This window comes from Myxine glutinosa, chromosome 10, assembly GCF_964187855.1.
Source record: "Myxine glutinosa chromosome 10, kmMyxGlut1.1, whole genome shotgun sequence".
Lineage (NCBI taxonomy): Eukaryota > Metazoa > Chordata > Myxini > Myxiniformes > Myxinidae > Myxine > Myxine glutinosa.
Window position 1 is genome coordinate 16,566,657 of NC_136270.1, and position 19,178 is coordinate 16,585,834.

The window sequence follows — 19,178 nt, forward strand, 5'->3', positions numbered from 1 at the left end:
TGTGGAGGTTGAAAGAGGTGACAGTAAGGGAGGCATTAAAAGAGAGGCTGAGTAGGGTAGAGGATGATGTGGTTGAGCTTGAACGTGGTAGGATGTCAATGAAAGATAGTCTGTTGGGAGCCGTTGGCGAGGTATGTGTCTGGACAAAAGGACCACCGGGGCACTCGGAAACATGGTGGTGGGATGATGAAGTTGCAAAGAGGATTGACAAGAAGAAGAAGAAGTTCAAGGAGTGGCAGAAGGCGAAGGGTACAGGAGCAGAAAAAGCAGAGCATGAAAGTTATAAGGCAGCCAAGAAGGCTGCAAAGAAAGAGGTAGCAAAAGCGCAGGAGGCATGGAGGAAAATGTTCGGAGAACGCTTGGATTCGGAAGAGGGTCAAAGAGCGGTATTCAGGATTGCAAAGCAGATAGCGAAAGAGAGGTGTGATGTGATGGGGGTGAGTTGCTTGAAGGATGAAGTGGGACAAATCGTTGTGGACCCAGATGGAATTAAAGGAAGATGGAAAAGATATATGGAAATGCTGTTGAATACAGAGAATGAATGGGATGGCAACATAGAGAGTAACCCAATTTAAGACCGGCAGAGAAGATACCTGAGAAGGAAGTTGAGGAAGCGATAAAAGCAATGAAGAGTAGAAAAGCCGGAGGGCCGACGGGAGTTGTGGGAGATATGTTGAAGGCAGCAGGAAGTTGGGGTGTGAAGAGAATGACAGAGATCTGTAATCTGGTGGTGAAAGAAGGCCGCATTCCAGTGGATTGGGAACTGAGTACCCTCGTCCCTCTATAGAAGGGGAAAGGTGACCCTCTGGAGTGTGGCTCGTACCGAGCGATAAAGTTATTGGAGCATGGAATGAAGGTATTGGAAAGGGTGTTGGAGAGGAGGATAAGGAAGAAGGTGAAGATCGACGAAATGCAGTTTGGATTTATGCCAGGAAGAGGAACGACAGACTCGCTCTTTATTGTGAGGCAGTTGCAGGAGAAGTACATGGAGAAGAGGAAGAAGTTGTTTCTTGGGTTTGTTGATCTGGAGAAAGCATTCGATAGGGTTCCACGCGAAGTATTGACATGGGCATTGAGGAAGTTAGGAGTGGAGGAATGGTTGATCAGAGTAGTGATGGCAATGTACAAAAGAGCACGCACAGCTGTAAGGACGAAGGACGGGGAACAGTGGTGAGTTTGAGGTGAAGGTGGGAGTGCATCAGGGGTCGGTACTAAGTCCACCACTATTTGTAGCTGTGATGGAGGTGCTGGCTCGGAACGTAAAGGAGGGTGCACCGTGGGAGTTGTTGTATGCAGATGATCTGGTGTTGATTGCGGAAAGTATGGATGGACTGAAGGAAAAGATGAACAAGTGGAAGGAATGTACGGAGACAAAAGGTCTGAAGGTGAATATCGGAAAGACGAAGGTGATGGCAAATGGTAAAGCATGTGGTGAGTTGGAAAGAACTGGGAAGTGGCCATGTGCTGTGTGCAGGAAGGGTGTCGGATTGAACTCCATTCAATGTACAATGTGCGCTGAGTGGGTTCATCAAAAATGTAGTGGTCTGAGAGGGTCATTAACCAGTGTGGCAGCTGCATTCAAATGTAAGGTGTGCACAGAGGGAGCTGCAGATGGAGGAAATGTTGAGTTGGATGTTGGAGATGGCGTGAAGCTGGAAGGTGTGAAAACATTTTGCTACCTCGGAGACATGCTGAATGGAGAAGGTGGATCAGACTCGGCAACGGTTGCTAGAGTGAGATGTGCATGGAAGAAGTTTCGGGAACTGAGTGGCGTGCTGATGAGGAGGGGAGTGTCGTTGAAGCTGAAGGGAAAGGTGTATGCTGCATGTGTGAGAAGTGTTATGATTTGTGGGAGCGAGACATGGGTAATGAACGTCGAGCAGCAACGAAGGCTGGAAAGGGTGGAAATGCGAATGGTTCGACGGATGTGCGGAGTATCGTTGAGAGAGAGGAAGACAAATGATGAATTGCGAAAGATGATGGGAATAGAGCCTGTGATTGATGCTGTGAAGAGGAACAGGTTGAGCTGGTTTGGTCCTGTGTTGAGGAAGGATGAAAGTGACTGGTTGAGAAGAGTGATGGAAATGAATGTAGAAGGAAGTAGAGGACGGGGAAGACCGAGAAAGACTTGGCTAAAGATGGTGGAAGAAGAAATGCGGGCAAGGGGGTTAACAAGGGGAGATGCAGAAAATAGGGCAAAATGGAGAAGATTGTCATGGGGACCGCAAGGCTAACCCCCGCTCTAGCAGGGAAAATGGCATTAAAATGCATGTTGTTGTGTTGTTGTTGATAAGCCAGATATGCTGACCTGAACCGAAATCCAATCGGCTTGTTCTTGCCAGCAAACAAACTCATCCACCTAGTTTTGTCATATTCCATCCATAACTTTTTGAGATATCATGCTATATATTGTTTTTGGCCCTTATCTCTCAATGGTGAAGAATCACTTTAAAAGATTAAAATATTCTCGTATCCAGATCAACATGCGGATCTTCACCAAAATCTAATCAGTTCGTCTTTGTCACACATCCAACCTGTCCACCAAGTTTGGTCCGAATCCATCGATTACGTTTTGAGATTCCCTACTAACAGACAGACAGACAGGGGTGCAAACATAACCTCCGTCCGCCTTCGGTGGTGGAGGTAATGGGCTTTAAGGGAGCAGATGAAGAACAGGAAATCGGAGTGAGAGGTGTGTCTGTGTCTCTGTGTCTTATCTGTTTGTGTATTGTCTTTTTTGTGTATATTGTATGATTTTTGTCTGTGTCCTCTGTCTGTGTGTGTCCAATATTTTTTGTCTTTCTGTGCATGTTGTGATATTCTTCTGGATATTGCAAAGTTTAGATTCTTCCAGTTGTGGGATTTGTTGCCCTCGCCAGAAAAGAGGGTATTGCATTTGGTAGACTAACGTAGCAAGTTATTACCACCAAGTGGCCACAAATGCTACTTGGTGGTAGCCAGTATTGAACGTCATCGTTTTTTCAACTCAGTACTTATATGAAGTACAGTCTGTACAATTAGAATGTGAGTGTGTCTATAAAGTACGTACTATTGGAATTCCTTTGGCTCTTAAATTGACAAAATTTACGGAATCTCACCCCGATCATGTACGCACAGAGAGAAGGCAATTACTTTGTCTGTCTGCCTGTCTGGCCAGTCAAACACAAATAATTTCAAACGGGAAACTCGTTTTAAAGGACGTCATGAAAGACACAAACAGCAGTCATGAAGAACTAATGTAATGTGTTAAATAAGGTGGCGTAAAAGATGCTGCATCAATGGTGGTGAAGTTCAGAAAATGTTTTTTTTTTACAGCCTTTAAAACCTTTATTTTATTTAAATTGCATTATATATTTGAATACTGTAGAACACAAATCGTTTTCTTGGCACTTTCAAAAACCTTATGTTTAGCAGTACTTGGCCATGTTAAAGTTAAATAAGGTGGTGTAAAAGACACTGCATTAATAGCTGTTAAGTTCAGAAAATGTTTTGTCTGTCTGTGTGTTAGTTACATGCAATATGGAAGATTTATCAAGTATATTGATTGGTATTGTGCATTATTCTGTCTGTTTGTCTGTTTGTTTGTCTGTCTGTCAATCACCTACAGGTCACAAGTTTAAACCGACCTTCACGAAACTTCACCAGATGGTAGAGTTGGTCAAAAGGAAGAAGCCTATTGATTTTGAGGTCAAAGTTCATTTTTTGAACAGCATTTGCACATTGACTCAATAAATTGGGAAACCAATTATTTTTGAGGTCAAAATGTTAAAGGTCAACTCAAGGTCAAACTTCCCAAAATCATCAATATTCATCTGAAACTGTCAATTTTCACCCGATTGACTTGAAAATTATATAGCAATTGCACAGTGCATCGCTGAATTGGGAAACCAACTATTTTTGAGGTCAAAAGGTCAATGGTCAACTCAAGGTCAAACTTCTAATATTAATTTTCATCTGAAAAATCATCAAGTTTAATCTGATTGACACGAGCTTTGATTCAGATCGTCAATTTTAATCTTAATGAAATGGTGAATTTGATGTATCCATGGCAACCTTTTTGGGGATAGAGGTGGATTTTGCAAACATCATGCTCTGCATGACGTCTTCTTGTTTGTCTTTTTCTTTTTTTTCTGTATACAAGATCGAGGCTCGTGTAAGAGCTAATATTAATCACAAAAAAACATAAACGGACACATTAAACATATGATAAAGGGAGCGGGAGACAAGATGGGGGGAGAGAGGGAAGCACACAAGTACAACATTTGAGAGCAGGGATAATGGAAGATCTGTGGGAGGGAGAGGGCTTGGGGGGAGGAGGCGTGGGAAGGGTGGGGGCGGAGGGGTGGGAGGTATAAAACACATGGACACTGCTAGGATTTCCAGGAAAGAAGTCGGTACTTCAAAAAAGTGGATCTGGGGTGAATGAGCGGGGGTAGAAAAGATCAAGGTTTTGGATGGGGGAAGATAAGAGATGGTGATTAACAGCTGTTTTAAAGACCTGGAGGGAGGAGTGGGATTGAAGAGAGTTAGGGAGTTTGTTCCAGAAGCGGGAGAAAAGAGGAATGAAGGGGGTGAAGGTGAGCAGAGAGTCTTGATTTTGGCAGTTTCACCAGAAGAGGGTTGCTGGCAGATCTTGTGCAACCTGTAGGAATATTTGGGGGACAAAAAGCGCAGACAGAGCTGGGGGAGCTAGGCCAGAGAGGAGTCGGTAGAAGACAGAAAGACTACCAACCTGCCTGCGGTGAGAGAGTGAAAGGCCCTCGGAGTTAGCTTCATCGCGGGAGATTCCAATGATTCTGAAAGCTTTGGTTTCAACAGCGTGAAGACGAGCTAGGTGTGAGGCAGGAGCACCAGCCCAGAGGGGAGAGCAGTAGTCCATTGTGCTGCGGATGAAAGCCTTGTATGTTGTGAGGAGCTCACGTGTGCCAGGGAAGGACTTCGCACGGCGGAAGATGCCCAGTCGGCGACTGGCTTTGGAGGCCAGCTTGGAAATGTGGTTTTCCCAGGAAAGATCATGGCAGATAATGAGACCCAAAAGCTTGAGTAACAGAACTTCTTCAAAAGGATTGTTCAGAAAGTAGATTGGAGGGTTGTCCAGACAGTCTTTTTGGAGAGACATTGTCTGTTTCTTTGTCTGCCTGTTTGCTTGTCTTTTGTTTGTCTGTCTGTTTGCTTGTCTTTTGTTTGTCTGTCTGTTTGTTTGGCTTTTGTTTGTCTGTCTGTTTGCTTGTATTTTGGTTGTCTGTGTATTTGTTTGTCTGTCTGTTATCTGTCTTTTTGCTTGTCTTTTGTCTGTCTGCCTGTGTCTGTCTGTCTGTTTGTCTGTCTGTGAACATGATATCTCAAAAAGTTGTGGACAGATTTGGAAACTTGGTAGATAGGTTTGGTGTGTGACAAAGACGAATTGATTCGCTTTTGGTAAAGATTCGAATGAGGATCCGGATCAGAGAAAAATTTTTTTTTTTTAAGTTAATCTTCACTATTGATTGATAAATGATAGGATCAAAAATGATATATCGGACGATATCTCAAAAAGTTGTGGACGGATTTGGAGGAAACTTGGTGGGCAGGTTGGGTTTCTGACAAGAACAAAACAATTCGATTTTGGTTCAGGTCCCAATCCAGATCGGACCTGTCAGTGGATATAAAACGTAAACTGTTCAGTTTGGCGGGTCTACCGAGTGTTGTTCAAGTTAACTTTGTACGGTACCTGTCTGTGTGCAAGCTCCAACAAGAGCCTCGATTACGAGATCAGTTTGAAATAAAAAACGGTTCTTGCAAGAGCAAACGTCAAATAATAGGTATAGTGAATGTTGTAATTGCCATCATACCTTTCGGGAGTCCAAAGTGTTGTGGGGGAGTTCATTTTAAAATGTGTGGTCAAATGACAATCTTGTTTTGTTGTGGCGTTTAGTTAAATGATTGTTACCGTTACTTACATAGAATCTTGGTATAACCGGTTGGCAAAGACATGCATGAGAATTCAGATCATTGATGGAGCCGCAAAGCTCATTGAAATTAAAGCAGAAAGGTTCTTCTGGCAAAAAGAACATGCGTGGTGGTGCTTTGGTACCAAGACTTCGCCCTTACAATGCGGTCGGTTTACAGCGAACCCATGTGATCGTCTCTTTCTTTAAGACTTAAGTTAATCCAATGGAATTCTACAGATAAAGTAATTTTTGCGGTGTAGCAGGCGAAAAATGGAGAAACTGTATCGGTTGTACCAGCAAATTTCCGTGTGCACAAGGAAGACGCAGTGCGTTATTTATTGCGATCTTACATCTATAAATAAGCCCTTTTAATACTTGTTTTGAGATGAGCGTCGTTTTGTGACGTAAGCACGCAAACTGGAATCCTTCGGAATAGGGAGGAGCCAGGCGTGTGTTCCTTTACCAATCAGCTTGCTATCGCTTGCCAAACCAGCCGTTCCTTATTGACCGTTTCTTTGAAGTGTTTGCTTGAGTGCTTAAGCCGCTTAGCGAGCGCTCTAGAAGCTACTTGGTAATGACGCCTCTGGAGGAGCCGTCGCGTGAGCGTGTTTTGTCGGAAGTGGGCGTGTCTACGACCGGAAAAGGTATCGGAAGCCATTTCCAGCTGCTGCGGCTTGGCCGCCGGCTTGAGCTGCTCTTCTCTTTCCTTCTTTCGTCTTTTGTTACTTCATTCCGTCATTCGTTATCTTATTACCCCCTGACAGCACACATCTATTCATCTTTCATGTTTTTATTCTCGCCTCGCACTTTTCGCGGTTTTGCTCCCCCTCTCTTAACTGTCCTACTCCCTCCTGTCTTTATTTATTTTTGTCTTTCGTTCTTTCACCGTTAACCGTTTTCCTTCTGCCTAATTACCTTTCCTTTCGTGGCTTTTCAGCTCACGTTTCTCTGATTTGAATCATTAAAAATCCAGTGTATGTATCATCCCATTGCCCAGTAGTTCAACGGATGCCCCCACCCTCTCCCCCTTTTCCTTTTTATTTTTATTCCTCCTTTTTCTCCGGTGTCTCCCTCCCTGCCTCCATCATGGCTTCTCCGCAGATGTCCAGCTCTCAGAAGGCCCTGCTTTTGGAGCTCAAGGGTTTGCAGGAGGAGCCTATGGAGGGCTTTGCCATCACGCTTGTGGACGAGTCAGACCTCTACAACTGGGAGGTGGCCATATTTGGACCACCGAACACCCTCTATGAAGGTGGATACTTCAAGGTAATAAAGTAACATTAGGTAACGAGGCTTAGGGGAGTAATGAAGGCTAATTTGGGGGGGTTTGCCTTTGTTCTTATCCATAATAAGTGGCGTAAGATTGTAGGAATGATCATTTCTTGTCACCGCTGTCCCTTTCCAAGGCACAAATGAAATTCCCAAAGGACTACCCTTACTCTCCTCCGACCTTTCGCTTTCTCACCAAGATGTGGCATCCGAACATCTATGAGGCAAGCGTGGGCTGGGTGTGCATCTGCCATGAACACCGACAAGAAAACTACTGAGATTCATGCGAGTGTGGCAGTTCACCTGACAGACAACTGTGACGTCATAATGCCAAGAAAATAGATGATGGGGTGGAATGGAATGCTTTCAGAATGGGTTATTTTCCCTGTATTTTTACCTCCACCACCAAAGGTGGATGGAGGTTATGTTTTCACCCCTGTCTGTCTGTCTGTCTGTCCATTTGTGAAAAAACATCTCAAAAAGTTGTGGACAGATTCGGATGAAATTTGGCAGAGATGTAGCGTATGTGACAAGGATGAAATGATTAGATTGTGGTGAAGATCTGGATTCGGATCTGGCTACTATAATTTTTTAAGTGATTCTTCACTATTGGGAGATAGTGCCAAAAACGATACATAGCAGGATATCTCAAAAAGTTGTGGACGGATTTGGACGAAACGTGGTGGACAGGTTGGGTGTCTGACAAGGACAAATAGATTCGATTTTGGTGAAGATCTGAATATGGATTCGGATATGAGAATTTTTTAAGTGATTCTTCACCATGTGCGCTGAGTGGGTTCATCAAAAATGTAGTGGTCTGAGAGGGTCATTAACCAGTGTGGCAGCTACATTCAAGTGTAAGGTGTGCACAGAGGGAGCTGCAGATGGAGGAAATGTTGTGTTGGATCTTCGAGACGGCGTGAAGCTGGAAGGTGTGAAAACATTTTGTTACCTAGGAGACATGCTGAATGGAGACGGTGGATCAGACTCTTCAACGGTTGCTTGAGTGAGATGTGCATGGAAGAAGTTTCGGGAACTGAGTGGCGTGCTGACGAGGAGGGGAGTGTCGTTGAAGCTGAAGGGAAAGGTGTATGCTGCATGTGTGAGAAGTGTTATGATTTATGGGAGCGAGAGATGGGTAATGAACGTAGAGCAGCAACGAAGGCTGGAAAGGGTGGAAATGCGAATGGTTCAGTGGATGTGTGGAGTATCGTTGAGAGAGGGGAAGACAAATGATGAATTGCGAAAGATGATGGGAATAGAGCCTGTGATGGATGCTGTGAAGAGAAACAGGTTGAGATGGTTTGGTCATGTGTTGAGGAAGGATGAAAGTGTCTGGTTGAGAAGAGTGATGGAAATTAATGTAGAAGGAAGTAGAGGACGGGGGGGACCGAGAAAGACTTGGCTGAAGATGGCCAAAGAAGAAATGCGGGCGTGGGGGTTAACAAGGGGAGATGCAGAAAATAGGGCAAAATGGAGAAGATTGTCATGGGGACTGCAAGGCTAACCCCTGCTCTTGCAGGGAAAATGGCTTTAAAATGCCTGTTGTTGTCTTCACCATTGGGAGATTGGGCTAAAAACAAAAATAGCAGGATATCTCAAAAGGTTTTGGATGGATTTGGACGAAACTTGTTGGACAAGGTGTGTGTGTGATAAGGAAGAATCGATTCAATTTTGGTGAAGATCCCGATCCGGGTCCAGCCAGTAGAATATTTTAAGTGATTCTTCACCATTGAGTGATATGGCCAACTAGGTGGAGGTATGCTCTCTACTGAGTGCCATTCTAGTATCTCCTGAAATGAATCGAAGAGTGAATATGTAAGTGGTGGGTTCTCAGGCAGCAGTAGTCGGGTGGAACCTCAGAGGTCTGTTGGAAAATATCTCGAACCTTTATTTGTGGTAGTTTTCTAGGTTAAAAAAATGGGACATTATTTAAAGTGAGCCCTTAGAAATCGATATTTCAAAAACAAAGGAAAAAAGTAAGTTAGGCTTGATCGACTCAGTTTTTCATGCCGTCTCAACACAAATCCGGTCAATGAGACGGTGCCCAGGGCAGCACGATGCACTTTAAGTAGAGGATGAGCAGACTGTTTATAAATGATGTACATCATGCCTCACCTTCACCTCCACAAAGGGAAGTCTTTTGACGCTGGAGCAGGAAAATGAAATGTAGTTTTATGATATAACTCTCCCTTGGTGCTGCGCCGCGCCGTCATCAGAGGTGGTGTACTCGACTCTGAGCTGTTTGGTCCGACTTCAGTTGCTGACCTGATAATTGGTCTTTGGGGTCAGAAATTGGTGCTGACATAGTGCTTCACAAATTTTACGCTACTTATCGGTGAGGGCACAGGACCTCGGAGAGATGTGAAACCCTGTGTCCCATGTGCTCACGTTCGCTGGTGGATGTTGAAGTTCCCAAAATATTTTTCAAAAACTGAGTCCATTGTGTCCTTTCCTTCCTTGGCCAAATCTGATATGTGTCCGAGCTCTTCCATGAGCCTTGACCTTGTATATAAATAAATAATTATAAAGTAGTGCCGACCGGTCCGGCCATAAAAACCATTGCCTCAAACAGGGAACCATGATTGTCATGGGGCCCGCAAGGCTAACCCCCGCTGTCGCGGGGAAAATGGCCTTAAAACGATCATTCATATTCATTCATTCATTCATTCAGTGCCTAAATGACTGGTAACAGCAATGTCAAGCCACCGATGTATTATTTTCCTGATGTACCAAGAAAATAGGTTTGGGGAATTGAACAAATTACTTTGTGTTGAAAGATTTTTGTCTGAGTGAAAGAAGTAGGCCAAGATTACTGTTTTGATCACTCGAAAATACTGTACCTTCTTTCTAGTGAAAGGTACTACTGCTTGCTTATCTTGTCAGTGGCATCTGTCATGAAGAAATTCAACTGAGGGAAAATGTACTATTTTTCTGCTTCATCTTTCATCCAGCCAAACATTTCACTCTCCTGCATTGCCACACCCCTCCGCCCTCACTTATTGCTCTGTTGCCACACCCCTCCATCCCTCATTTGTTGCTGTGCTGTTCACCCCTACCTTGTTCCTGCACTGCAACATTTCTCTACACCTTCCTTGTTGCTGCACTGTCAGATCCATCCATTGTTGCTGTACTGCCCATCCTTCCTTGTTGCTGCCCCAACCTTCCTTGTTGCTGCCCCAACCTTCCTTGTTGCTACCCCAACCTTCCTTGTTGCTACCCCAACCTTCCTTGTTGCTGCCCCAACCTTCCTTGTTGCTGCCCCAACCCTCCATTGTTGTTGCGACGCTCCTCTCTTGCTGCTGCACTGCCCCGCCATTCCTGCTGCACTGCCCCGCCATTCCTGCTGCACTGCCCCGCCATTCCTGCTGCACTGCCCCGCCATTCCCTTGTTGCTGCACTACCCCCACCCCTCACTTGTTGCTGTGCTGCACCCACCCCAACCCTGGTTCTGCGCTGCCCTACCTCCCTCTTGGGGCTGCGCCGTCCCACCTCCCACTTGGTGCTGTGCCGCCCCACCCCCTTTTGGTGCTGCGCCGTCCCACCTCCCCCTTGGTGCTGCGCCGTCCCACCTCCCCCTTGGTGCTGTGCCGTCCCACCTCCCCCTTGGTGCTGCGCCGTCCCACCTCCCCCTTGGTGCTGCGCCGTCCCACCTCCCCCTTGGTGCTGCGCCGTCCCACCTCCCCCTTGGTGCTGCGCCGTCCCACCTCCCCCTTGGTGCTGCGCCGTCCCACCTCCCCCTTGATGCTGCGCTGTCCCACCTCCCCCTTGATGCTGCGCTGTCCCACCTCCCCCTTGGTGCTGCGCTGTCCCACCTCCCCCTTGGTGCTGCGCTGTCCCACCTCCCCCTTGGTGCTGCGCTGTCCCACCTCCCCCTTGGTGCTGCGCTGTCCCACCTCCCCCTTGGCCTTGGTGCTGCGCTGTCCCACCACCCCCTTGGTGCTGCGCTGTCCCACCTCCCCCTTGGTACTGCGCTGTCCACCTCCCCCTTGGTGCTGCGCTGTCCCACCTCCCCCTTGGTGCTGCGCTGTCCCACCTCCCCCTTGGTGCTGCGCTGTCCCACCTCCCCCTTGGTGCTGCGCTGTCCCACCTCCCCCTTGGTGCTGCGCTGTCCCACCTCCCCCTTGGTGCTGCGCTGTCCCACCTCCCCCTTGGTGCTGCGCTGTCCCACCTCCCCCCTGGGTGCTGCGCTGTCCCACCTCCCCCCTTGGTGCTGCGCCTTGGGGCTGTGCCTCCCCTCACCTCCCTCTTGGGGCTGCGCCGTCCCACCTCCCCCTTGGTGCTGTGCCGTTCCACCTCCCCCTTGGTGCTGTGCCGTCCCACCGCCCCCTTTGGTGCTGTGCCGTCCCACCTCCCCTTTGGTGCTGTGCCATCCCACTTCCCCTTTGGTGCTGTGCCATCCCACTTCCCCTTTGGTGCTGTGCAATCCCACCTCCCCTTTGGTGCTGCACCGTCCCACCTCCCCCTTGGTGCTGTGCTGTCCCACCTCTCCCTTGTGCTGTGCTGCCGCCCCGTCTCTCCCTTGGTGCTGCGCTGTCCCACCTCCCCCCTTGGTGCTGCGCTGTCCCACCTTCCCCCTTGGTGCTGCGCCTTGGGGCTGTGCCTCCCCTCACCTCCCTCTTGGGGCTGCGCCGTCCCACCTCCCCCTTGGTGCTGCGCCGCCCCGTCTCTCCCTTGGTGCTGCGCCGCCCCGTCTCTCCCTTGGTGCTGCGCCGCCCCGTCTCTCCCTTGGTGCTGCGCCTCCCCGTCTCTCCCTTGGTGCTGCGCCTCCCCGTCTCTCCCTTGGTGCTGCGCCTCCCCGTCTCTCCCTTGGTGCTGCGCCTCCCCGTCTCTCCCTTGGTGCTGCGCCGCCCCGTCTCTCCCTTGGTGTCGTGCCGCCCCGTCTCTCCCTTGGTGCTGCGCTACCCGCCTCTCCCTCGGCGCTGCGCTGCCCCCACCTCTCCCTTAGTGATGCGCTGCCCCACCTCCCCCCTTGGTGCTGCGCCTTGGGGCTGTGCCTCCCCTCACCTCCCTCTTGGGGCTGCGCCGTCCCACCTCCCCCTTGGTGCTGTGCCGTTCCACCTCCCCCTTGGTGCTGTGCCGTCCCACCGCCCCCTTTGGTGCTGTGCCGTCCCACCTCCCCTTTGGTGCTGTGCCATCCCACTTCCCCTTTGGTGCTGTGCCATCCCACTTCCCCTTTGGTGCTGTGCAATCCCACCTCCCCTTTGGTGCTGCACCGTCCCACCTCCCCCTTGGTGCTGTGCTGTCCCACCTCTCCCTTGTGCTGTGCTGCCGCCCCGTCTCTCCCTTGGTGCTGCGCTGTCCCACCTCCCCCCTTGGTGCTGCGCTGTCCCACCTTCCCCCTTGGTGCTGCGCCTTGGGGCTGTGCCTCCCCTCACATCCCTCTTGGGGCTGCGCCGTCCCACCTCCCCCTTGGTGCTGCGCCGCCCCGTCTCTCCCTTGGTGCTGCGCCGCCCCGTCTCTCCCTTGGTGCTGCGCCGCCCCGTCTCTCCCTTGGTGCTGCGCCGCCCCGTCTCTCCCTTGGTGCTGCGCCTCCCCGTCTCTCCCTTGGTGCTGCGCCTCCCCGTCTCTCCCTTGGTGCTGCGCCTCCCCGTCTCTCCCTTGGTGCTGCGCCTCCCCGTCTCTCCCTTGGTGCTGCGCCGCCCCGTCTCTCCCTTGGTGTCGTGCCGCCCTGTCTCTCCCTTGGTGCTGCGCTACCCGCCTCTCCCTCGGCGCTGCGCTGCCCCCACCTCTCCCTTAGTGATGCGCTGCCCCACCTCCTCCCTTGGTGATGCGCTGCCCAGCCCCTCCCTTGGTGATGCGCTGCTCCACCCCTCCCTTGGTGATGCGCTGCCCCCACCTCTCCCTTAGTGATGCGCTGCCCCACCCCCTCCCTTGGTGATGCGCTGCCCCAGCCCCTCCCTTGGTGATGCGCTGCTCCACCCCTCCCTTGGTGATGCGCTGCCCCAGCCCCTCCCTTGGTGATGCGCTGCTCCACCCCTCCCTTGGTGATGCGCTGCCCCAGCCCCTCCCTTGGTGATGCGCTGCTCCACCCTTCCCTTGCTCATGCGCTACCCCACCCCACCGGCCTTATCTCTCACGCACTCTCTCTCTCTGTCTCTGTCTCTGTCTCTGTCTCTCTCACACCACACACACACACACACTGTCTCTCTCTCTCACACACACACACACACACTGTCTCTCTCTCTCTCTCACACACACACACACTGTCTCTCTCTCTCTCACACACACACACACACACACTGTCTCTCTCTCTCTCTCTCTCTCACACACACACACACACACACACACACACACACACACACACACACACACACACACACACACACACACACACACACACACTCTTCTCTCTCTCTCTCTCTCTCTCTCTCTCTCTCTCTCTCTCTCTCTCTCTCTCTCTCTCTCACACACACACACACACACACACACTGTCTCTCTCTCTCTCTCTCTCTCTCTCTCTCTCTCTCTCTCACACACACACACTGTCTCTCTCTCTCTCTGTCTCTCTCTCTCTCTCACACACACACACACTGTCTCTCTCTCTCTCTCTCTCTCACACACACACACACACACACTGTCTCTCTCTCTCTGTCTCTCTCTCTCTCTCTCTCACACACACACACTGTCTCTCTCTCTCTCTCTCTCTCTCTCTCTCACACACACACACTGTCTCTCTCTCTCTCACACACACACACTGTCTCTCTCTCTCTCTCTCTCACACACACACACTGTCTCTCTCTCTCTCTCACACACACACACTGTCCTCTCTCTCTCTCTCTCACACACACACACTGTCTCTCTCTCTCTCTCTCTCTCACACACACACACTGTCTCTCTCTCTCTCTCACACACACACACACACTGTCTCTCTCTCTCTCTCTCACACACACACACTGTCTCTCTCTCTCTCTCTCTCTCTCACACACACACACACACACACACACACTGTCTCTCTCTCTCTCTCTCTCTCTCTCTCTCTCTCTCTCTCACACACACACACACACTGTCTCTCTCTCTCACACACACTGTCTCTCTCTCACACACACTGTCTCTCTCTCACACACACTGTCTCTCTCTCTCACACACACTGTCTCTCTCTCTCACACACACTGTCTCTCTCTCTCACACACACTGTCTCTCTCTCTCACACACACTGTCTCTCTCTCTCACACACACTGTCTCTGTCTCTGTCTCTGTCTCACTCACACACTCACACACTCACACACTCTCTCAATCACTCACTCTCTCCCCCCCTGCTGGTCATTGGTGCACTCTGTGTACTGTCATGGCGGCTTCCCCATTCGTGTCGTGAGTAGTCTGTCTTGGTTGTTTTTCCTATCCCCTACCCCCCACCCCCGCCCCCCATTTCGCTCCTTCGTGTCCTTGTTTGTTTGTAAAGTTCCCCTTCTATGTTGAGAGAGAGAGAGAGAGAGAGAGAGAGCAAGAGCACACACACACACACACACACACACACACACTTATTGTGTAGGTTAAGGGTAATCGTCGTTTTTGGGTGGTTCCCTGTCCTTTTTTTCCCAACTTAATTTTTTCACTTTAAACCTGTTTTATTTTAAACCTGTTTTTTTTCTCGCTTATAAATCCTTCGTTTGTTTTGTTAACGCCCCCTTTCCAAAGCTGGGAAAGTCGGAGTGCATTACTAACTTCCTCTTCCCGAGCTGGGAGGACGAGTTCAAGCCTCGTGTGTTCAAACATGGCGGCTGCTCACTCGCAGCGATATGCAGCGTTCGAGCAATTATCACGTGAGCATGGTATTGCGTGTTCTCCACCGGAGGGTGTTTCAGTGGAAACGATTGTCCTTGCAATCGGGAGCGTGATTGGGTTTGATAAGGTACGTGCGGCATTGCGTATGAATAAACGAGTTATCGTGTTTGTGTCCGATGCTCTCATTGCTCTCATCGTCCAACAAGGTTTGTCCCTCGACTCTGGACACTTTATTATGGTCTATCCCTTGGATACTCCTGCACAGAAAGTGGTTATTAGTCCCCTACCGGTGTACACCGGAGGAGACTATAGGTTTGCACGCCGTCCGTCTGTCAGTCCGTCAGTCCGTCACGCAAAGAACAGTTTTCCGGACTTTTTTTCTAAACGCTTAATGATAATGATTTCAAACTTGGTACATGGTTTCCTCATGATAAGTTACAGGTCAAGTTCGAACCTCACGACGTTTCGATCATTTTTGACAAAGTTATGGCACTCTGAACTTTGGGAATTCTGATGATCCTTAACTCAGTGCCATTTTTAGTCCCCTACCGGTGTACACCAGAGGGTACTATAGGTTTGCACGCCGTCAGTCCGTCAGTCCGTCACGCAAAGAACAGTTTTCCGGACTTTTTTTCTAAGCGCTTAATGATAATGATTTCAAACTTGGTACATGGTTTCCTCATGATAAGTTACAGGTCAAGTTCGAACTTCACGACGTTTCGATCATTTTTAACAAAGTTATGGCACTTTGAACTTTGGTAATTCTGATAATTCTGATGATCCTTAACTCAGTGCCATTTTAAGTTTTAATTTCCTTTAAAAACCAATTTCTCTGCAATAATAGGACCGATTGAGATAAAAAAAAAATTCACCATATGATGGACTCGGTCTGTAGAATATTTTAATGGTAATTATGACGTCACAGGTCACGTGGTTCGGCCGCCATATTGTTTTTCGTGAAAACACGAAAACCCCTTTTTCTCTGCAACGGCTGAACAGATCGAGGCCAGACTTTGCAGGCAGAATCGCATACCCATGACGAACAAAAAAGTCAGCAAGCATGACGTCATGCGTCACATGGTTTCAGAGTTATGACATTTTTAAGCATGAACCTTTAAAACCGAGCTCCTCCCTCATTTTTGATCCAATCGAGGGGAAACTTCACAGATCTGTTCAGCACTAAAATGTCCTTTTGGAATTTGCGATAGGGCACGTGGTTTGGCAGATATCGTGAATTAAACGAAAATATTTTTTAAAAATGGATATCTCTTGTTTATTCTCTAGTTCTCCTCAAGCCGCACTGCGCATCCTCAGCCTCGTCTCGCGAACGTCAACAGCGTGACACAGCGCACACGGAGCCAAGCCGAGCAACAAATATATACACATCGATCATTGATCGTGAACCGAAAAATATAATAAATTACTGATTGCTTCAGAGTTATGACGTTTTTAAGCATGAACCTTTAAAACCGAGCCCCTCCCTCATTTTTGATCCAATCGAGGGGAAACTTCACAAATCTGATCAGCATATCGGTCTACTAAAATGTCCTTTTGGAATTTGCGATTGGGCACGTGGTTTGGCAGATATCGTTGATTAAACGAAAGAAAAAAAAATAGATATCTCTTGAATCGCTAGTACCTCAGACCGTGAGTTGGTAATCATTTATATAATTCACACAGTGCAATACATGCAGGCCGCTCCACGGAGCGACCTTGCGGGCTTATCAACGAGGCGAGGCGTGACACGTGTCTCAGCATACCTCAGATCAAGTTTGAAAACCAGCATCAACCGTGCATAAATTTGCATATTCGATCATTTTTGCAAAGTTATGGCACTTTCAACTTTGGTAGGGGACATGTATTGCAGCGCAATACTCAGAATGCTTGTAAGTTTTAATTTCCTTTAAAAAAAGATTTTCTCTGCAATAATTGGACCAACAACAACAACATGCATTTTAAAGGCCATTTTCCCTACTAGAGCGGGGGTTAGCCTTGCGGTCCCCATGACAATCTTCTCCATTTTGCCCTATTTTCTGCATCTCTCCTTGTTAACCCCCTTGCCCGCATTTCTTCTTCCACCATCTTTAGCCAAGTCTTTCTCGGTCTTCCCCGTCCTCTACTTCCTTCTACATTCATTTCCATCACTCTTCTCAACCAGTCACTTTCAGCCTTCCTCAACACATGACCAAACCATCTCAACCTGTTCCTCTTCACAGCATCAATCACAGGCTCTGTTCCCATCATCTTTCGCAATTCATCATTTGTCTTCCTCTCTCTCAACGATACTCCGCACATCCGTCGAACCATTCGCATTTCCACCCTTTCCAACCTTCGTTGCTGCTCTACGTTCATTACCCATGTCTCGCTCCCATAAATCATAACACTTCTCACACATGCAGCATACACCTTTCCCTTCAGCTTCAACGACACTCCCTTCATCATCAGCATGCCACTCAGTTCCCAAAACCTCTTCCATGCACATCTCACTCGAGCAACCGTTGCCGAGTCTGATCCACCTTCTCCATTCAGCATGTCTCTGAGGTAGCAAAATGTTTTCACACCTTCCAGCTTCACGCCGTCTCCAAGATCCAACTCAACATTTCCTCCATCTGCAGCTCCCTCTGCGCACACCTTACATTTGAATGTAGCTGCCACACTGGTTAATGACCCTCTCAGACCATGACATTTTTGATGAACCCACTCAGCGCACATTGTCCATTGAATGGAGTTCACTCCGACACCCTTCCAACACACAGCACAGGGCCACTTCCCAGTTCTTTCCACCTCACCATTACCTATTCTAATCCAGGGTATACACGGGGAAACGTTTAAAACATGGAAATTCTGGGGGGGGGGGGGGGGGGGAGGGCGGCGTCAGCATCATGGCTGCGGTTTAAACATATTTAAACAAAACCATGAAAAACAATCTGGGAAAAGTCTCTAAGTAAGAACGTGGATTTGAGAAAGCAGGAGCAGAGGTGGAAGAAAAACGAGATATAGGGGGCGGGGCACAAGTCGAGACGAGGAGGAGAGCGAACAAGCACGTGTCCGGGAGGAGAGAAAGAATTAATATAGAATTTTTTTGTTTGTTTATTTGTTTGTTCCGTTTTCAAAACGCTGGACAAAAAGGGTAAGATGTTCGTGAGAGGTATGGGGGAGAAAAGAAAATCAAAGAAACAAGCAAATTCTATGAAGGAAAGAACCCATATTCACAAAACACTGATGGGGGGGAGGGAGCCCGGAGAGACCAGGCCGCGCACGAGGCGCGAACAAAAAAAAACTAATTACACACAAATTTGCAACAACTACAAAACCAAGGAAGGGGTAGGGGGGAAAGGGTGGAGCATGGGGGAAAGGCAGGGGGAGGGGAGGGTGGAGGGGGATGGGGAAGGGGTAGGGTGAAAAGGAAAGGGTAGGGGGGAAAGGGAGGGGAGTGGGGAAGGGGAGAGGGTAGGGTGGAGGGAGTGGGAAGGGGTGGGGGGGGAGGGGGAGAGGAGTGGGGGGAGGGAGGAGTGGGAGGGTGGGGGGAGGGAGGAGTGGGAGGGTGGGGGGAGGGAGGAGTGGGAGGGTGGGGGGAGGGAGGAGTGGGAGGGTGGGGGGAGGAGGAGTGGGAGGGAGGAGTGGGAGGGTGGGGGGAGGGAGGGGAGGGAGGAGTGGGAGGGTGGGTAGGGGGGAAAGGGAGGGGGATGGGGATGGGGAAGGGGTAGGGTGGAAGGGGAGGAGGGGAGAGGGATGGGAGGGGGAGGTGGAGGGGGGGGTGGGGGAGGACAGAAAGGAAGGGGTAGGGGGGAAAGGGAGGAGCATGGGGGAAAGGGAGGGGAAGGGGTAAGGCAGAAAGGAAGGGGTAGGGGGGAAAGGGAGGGGCATGGGGGAAAGGGAGGGGGAAGGGGAGAGGGTAGGGTGGAGGGGGAAGGGGAGAGGGTAGGGTGGAGGGGGAGGAGGGAAGGGAGGGGGAGGGGAGGGATATAGATGGTTACTGGCAATTGATCACATCCAGAAATGATGTAATCCACACAATTTATGTACTTTACATAACGTTAATAGGAATACATGGCCGTGTAGATGGGAAATACAGTTTGTTTGAAATAAATCACAAATATCAGATGAAAGGGGAAAAAAACCTATGTGGTGTGAATGGCAATGTTCCTCGCTGAAATGTGAAAAAACTGAATTACGTGCGAACGCATAACAGATTATGGCGGCAAAGTTGGAACATCACGTGATCCTAGCAGAAGTACCCGGCATTGCCGGGCGGGG

The 19,178-nt window shown here is 49.1% G+C and overlaps 1 protein-coding gene across 3 annotated transcripts in view; it reads left to right on the forward strand.

The window, feature by feature from the left end:
- Positions 1-6,556: 6,556 nt before the first annotated feature.
- The window catches only part of LOC137434188 (ubiquitin-conjugating enzyme E2 R2), a 60,607-nt gene continuing 47,985 nt past the window's right edge, over positions 6,557-19,178 (forward strand). The window contains exons 1-3 of one of the 3 annotated variants that reach the window (XM_078785372.1): positions 6,557-6,574; positions 7,032-7,193; positions 7,334-7,420. In XM_078785372.1, coding sequence (XP_078641498.1) covers positions 7,032-7,193; positions 7,334-7,420 — 249 coding nt within the window. In that variant the 5' untranslated portion in view covers positions 6,557-6,574. The other 2 variants (XM_068126948.2, XM_068126946.2) reach the window with 2 other exon arrangements.